At 43.1% G+C, this 5,319-nt stretch overlaps 1 protein-coding gene across 4 annotated transcripts in view; it reads right to left on the reverse strand.

Annotated features, from left to right (window-relative positions):
* The window catches only part of blk (BLK proto-oncogene, Src family tyrosine kinase), an 11,743-nt gene extending 6,803 nt beyond the window's left edge, over window positions 1–4,940 (reverse strand). Inside the window, exons 1-8 of one of the 4 annotated variants that reach the window (XM_008302192.1) lie at window positions 4,866–4,940; window positions 3,743–3,806; window positions 3,543–3,651; window positions 3,423–3,453; window positions 2,300–2,393; window positions 2,122–2,220; window positions 1,890–1,993; window positions 1,650–1,799 (exon numbers count right to left, since the gene is read on the reverse strand). In XM_008302192.1, the coding sequence (XP_008300414.1) occupies window positions 1,650–1,799; window positions 1,890–1,993; window positions 2,122–2,220; window positions 2,300–2,393; window positions 3,423–3,453; window positions 3,543–3,632 (568 nt within the window). In that variant the 5' untranslated portion in view covers window positions 3,633–3,651; window positions 3,743–3,806; window positions 4,866–4,940. Of the gene's footprint in view, window positions 1–1,649; window positions 1,800–1,889; window positions 1,994–2,121; window positions 2,221–2,299; window positions 2,578–3,422; window positions 3,454–3,542; window positions 3,652–3,742; window positions 3,883–4,865 lie in introns of those variants that run through there. The other 3 variants (XM_008302193.1, XM_008302194.1, XM_008302191.1) reach the window with 3 other exon arrangements.
* Between the last annotated feature and the right edge of the window lie 379 nt (window positions 4,941–5,319).

Raw genomic sequence — 5,319 nt, forward strand, 5'->3', positions numbered from 1 at the left:
TTGTTGTTATTGTTATTATTGTTAGTGTCTTTTTAAACCCACAAACGTGAAAAATAAGAGATAATATTGTAAATGTTCTAAAATAAAATGGAGGAACTTTCTTTACATTCCCCCAAGTGTTAGTGATGATAAACTGCCACAGTAGCAGCTCTGAGTTCTGACTTGGTTCTCCAGAACCAACGACCCAACAGAACCCAGCAGAACCCAACAGTGCATGTCTAGAGTCTGTACCTAGTGCAGATATTAAGATTTTAAGAAGATGTTTCTACTGGACCAAGATGAAACTGTCGGTCGTTCATCATAAGACAAAGACGAGCTTCGACTTGTGTTTTCAGTTTCTGAAGAACCAACAAGAACCTACAACAGAGTCCAGCTGCTCCGAACCAAAGCTCTGAGGAACAAACGTCATTATTTCCAGTTTCTTGTGCTGCTCTGATAAACCGTGTGACGGAAACACTGAAGGTCTTGTTTCCATAAATGATCTTGAAAGCTTTTCTGTTCTGTCTGATGTCATCGTGAAGGTCTCTGATCGTTTTTATCTGAGGAACCACCAAACACAGGAAACACACAGCGGAAGTCATTCACAGCTGAATCAGGAGATGCTGTAGTCCAGGTGACGTGTGAAGACCATGTTATGATGTTCAAACATGAAATGGTGACACCGATCCATCAGAGCGACAACGAGATCACACATGGATGAGAAAGAACGTTTGTAGATCATCTTGGTGTCTGACACTCAGGAAACCAGAATCTAATGCGGTTCTGCTCGTCACCGTCTCTGTATGTTCAGGACTCAGCTGCTGGGTCTGAAGGCTGATTAGTCCCAAGAACTGACGGTGAAAACGAAGGAATCGTCAGACTTTAAACTTTTCAATGAAAGTTTCATCTGTTAAATGTTCCATCAGAAAAATGAATCATCTGATCAAAGTCATTCAGCTCCACGTCGTGTTGTGGAGACACAAGACCCGTTTTTCTCAGATGGACTCTTTAGCTGGACCCTGAATGTCCAGAGTCCCAAACTGCACAAGTGACCCAAGTGGACCTAATTAAGGAATAATCAATTAGTCACCAACTACTAAATGTTAAATTCCTTCCCACCACCTGTCAGAGGGAGTCCAAAGGCACGTTGGGTTCTGTGTTCGGGTTCTAAGGTCTTCACCGTTCTCTGTTCAGCGCCGTGAGAGGACACCTGCTGTGAACTGCGCTATATAAATACAACTGAATTGAATTAATTGTCAACTATTTTGATGACAGATAATTTGGTTTCTGTGGTTTCAGCTCCTTCACTGTGGATAGTTTCTGGTTTCTTTCCTCTGTGACAGTAAGATGAAGATCTCTGGACTAAACAAGACATGGAAGGAAATAAAAGTGCACACATTTTAGAGCAAACAGCTGATGGATTGATCAGGACAGGAAACATTAATTCAGTTATGTGACGTTCAGCTGGAGGTTTTTCTTGTACAACAGATGGAAACTCTTCTAGAGCTAGAGCTTCTAGAGCAGCTTCAGGTTCACTCAGCAGCAGAAACAGCTGATGTATTAGAAACCGTCACCAGTGAAGGGTTGGCTCCAGTCTTAGTGCCTCCACCTGAACCTCGACATGACGCAGCTGTCAGACCCGGTGAGAGGCTGTTGGGCGGTGTACTCACGGCTGTAGTATCGGACCAGCTCCTGCAGGGTTGGGAAGGTGTTGGACGGGGAGATGTAGTAGCCACCTTTATCCAGACAGCGGATCTTGTAGTGTTTCACCACATCTCCGTGTTCTGCTCCCTGGTCTCGGATCGACAGCGAGAACGAGCCTGAGCAGAGAAACACAATTTACGGCCTGCTGGACGCAGAATCACTGACGTTCTGACTGGTTCTGGTTCTGACAGACCAACCACCTTCACCTTTGCAGGTTTCACTCTCTCGGACCAGAAAAGCTCCGGGTTTGTTTCCAGGAGCCAACAGCAGTCGCTCGGTTTCTCTTCGGCTCAGATCTTTGAAAAACCACCTGCAGGAGAAACTTTCTTTAAACTTCTCAGACTGTGACTGACGACCAGGTGAGTTATCGTCTCTACTTTATTTCCATCTATGAACTGACGAGCAGGTGAGTTATCGTCCGTGTGAAGCTGTTCTTACTTCTCCACCTCCAGAGTATCTGCTCGGGCCACATAGTTGGACGGTATGAATCCTTCCTGGCCGCTCACCAGAGATTTGGCCAACCACCACTCTCCGTTCCTTCACAGCACAAACAGGGTTTTATTTCTGAGCAGGTTAAACCAGCGGTCGAACTGCCGCGGACCAGAACTGAACTCACTCCTGCAGAACTCTGAGCCGGTCTCCTTTCCTGAACGGCAGATCGCTGTCGTTGGTCGCCTTGAAGTCGTGTTGGGCCAAGAACACCACGTCTTCTGGACAAAAGCAGAGAACAGAAGAGGTGAAGAACCAGCAGACGTCTTGGTGTGAAACTACAGCATGAAGCACAAACTGTCGGATACAGAAACGGTTCCAGCTTTGGGCTCCTCGGTTCAACTGAGACGGTGGATGAACGTCAACCTGCTGCCTTCGTTCTAACATGTGGACGTTCACGTCAGCACTGAGCGTCTAATTCCTCCTCAGAAACAGCTACGTGGCTGATGAAGCTGATTCTGATTGTAATATATCAGGTTTTACTTCCCAACTAACCAGTTCAGCCGCAGAAGGTTTTCTTGTTCACCAAACCGTCAACCAATGAGGCAGCAGACGGAGGTAAAACACGTCCTTGTTCGGACTTGGGTTTAAATCTAAACATTTAAAGGAGCAGTTTTGAGATCTGAACTCTGACGGTTCTAGATGAAGGTTTTCAGTGTCGGCATGGTGGAGGTTCAGCACCGTGACCTGGTCTCCTGGAGGTCAACGCCCTCCGCTTAACCTGACATTAGATAAAAACAGCCCAACTAACGCTCTCTCATGTTGTTGGATCCAATCAAAGTCGTACTGAAACAAAAGCTTGGAGAACAAATTAAACAGTTTTAGAAGTAACTCAACTTTACGACTAAGTTAAAGTTTGTTCAACAGGATGTGTCGCTGAGCCAAAGCTTATTATCGTTACCGCTGCACAAAACCACATTTTAATCAGACGGTTTTATTGGTGCTTTCACGTCTCAGTGAGGGTTTTCTTTTTGCTATTGAAAAAAACTAATCCTAAAACAAGAAGCTGACAAAACAGCCAGCAGCTTTATACGTTTACAGATTATTTAACGCTGAACCTTCTTGTTCTTTCTACAGTTCTGAGGAAGCAGCTTCTGTTTTTAACGGTCGCTGACATTAAAACGACTTGCTGGTGTTATCTTATCCCCAGAAGAGAACAGAGGAAACTCAGCTCAGATTTTAATCACTAAACGCTGCAGTTTACTGCACAAACAGTCTGGTTGGTTTACAGCACGAGGTTTTAAGACTACCGTGGTCCGTGTAGGTGTTCCCGCTCGGAGCCTGAAAAACACAAGAGACAGTAAAACGTAAAGATTAAGGAAAATAAGACGGATCACATAAACACGTCTCATTGGTGTTTCTCTGCTCACTGTGTGGTTCGATGAGGCCGCAGAGCTGTCTTTCACTTTGTAGAAAGTTCTTTCCTGGATGTCTTTGTGACCACTGCATGTGCAGCCCATCCTGCTCCACACACACCTGCTGCAGGAGTTAATATATTAGATATACGCTGAAGCTTTACTGCAACGCTACAAGTCACAGCCGCACACAGGCTGAGCTTCTGACTTGTTACCTGACAAAGTGTTCTCAGGCTCCCGTCCTGCTGCACAGTTCAGGCTCTGCCTTCATCCCCGGAGCTGAAAAATCAATGAGAAATGAACTGTGTTCAGGGCGTCTTCGGTTTTCTGTCTCAGCAAGAAGCCAGAAGCCAAGTGACTGATGGGAGGAAGTGGAGAACATGTTTACAGCCTCATACGGCAGCATTTGCATGAACAGTTTATGATTCTGTTACAAATAAAGAGCTAAAAATAACTGAAGCTTGCTCTGAACTCATCGCTGCTGCTTCTTTAGTTTCAATGTTTGAGATGACGTTTGTCTGGAAACTTTTAAATTCTGACATTTTTACCATCTTTGAATATTTGGCTGCAGGAGAAGTTAAACGGTTGAAGTCCAACCAGCTAATTGGACTTTATTCTGTCGCCTCGTGTTAGTTTTCTTACGTTCAATGATCTTTGCAGGCAGTGAATACAACGTGTGGGACAGAAATGTTGAAAGACTCACCTTTAAAATAACTTTTATCTGTTTTATGTAAAAGTGTGGCGGTAAAATCCTAACCGGGAGTCAGAAACGGATTTTGAAACAACTTATAGTTTCATCGTCTGGTTTATCAGACAAACGGAGAATTTTACTGAAAGACAGAAAAGAAAATGTGTGTGTGTGTGTTTAAATGAATATCAAAAATATTTTTATAATATCAAAGAATGTAAAGAAAGTATTTTAAGTACATTTGAAGATCTAAATTATTATCAAAAATATTTTAAAAGTCAAAAAAGATTAAACCCAGTTGTGGTTTAATCTTGAAATGTTTTCATATTTTTCATGTTTTTGATTTGTACTTATATTTACATTAAAACTTACATTAAAATTAAGTATATTTAATTTGTATTTTACAGTTCATTCCATTTTGTCAAATCTGCATCTTAAAAAGGAGAAAGTCTCAGAACACGGAAATCGGTCCTTGCATAGAGACGGCTGTGAATCCGGTTTAGTGAAGTTTTATTTGCATTACTATCATAACAAAAGACATAAAGTGAAACAGAAGCCTGTCGATGTTTAATTAACACGTCTTTACATCGTTCTGTCTCTCAGAGCAGGTCTGTGAAACAAAAGCATAACACATAATAAAATCCGCTCACCGCCGTAACGTCTGTGATGTCTGCAGGTTCTGATAAACTCCTCCACCGTGTCCTCAGGAGGTCTCAGACGTGAATCAGCTCTGTGACAACTCGTCTGTTTCTGCCGCTGCGTTGGAAAGTTTAATGTGTGGCTGGAGACCACGACGCCCCCCGAGGGCTGCGAGCTCACACGAGGTATTTAATCTTCTGGAAATCTCTGCAGCAGAAACACACCAGTTACCCTCAGCTAAAAATACTCCATTACAGTCTGAAAGTAGTGAAGGCCCACTGACTGATGTATGTTTTATGCACATACAGACTAGTTTTTGGTCTTTTCAGCATATTTCTGTACAGTTTTAGACGCTCTATTTTTATAAGAGTCCCTGTCCCAGCCAACAGACATCTGAGCTGAGAATTCATGAAACCGATTATCCAGCAGCATAAAAACAAATGTCCAGTACGATCAGAGGTACCA

The sequence above is a fragment of the Stegastes partitus genome, unplaced genomic scaffold, assembly GCF_000690725.1.
Source record: "Stegastes partitus isolate 25-593 unplaced genomic scaffold, Stegastes_partitus-1.0.2 Scaffold1774, whole genome shotgun sequence".
Taxonomy (NCBI): Eukaryota; Metazoa; Chordata; class Actinopteri; family Pomacentridae; genus Stegastes; species Stegastes partitus.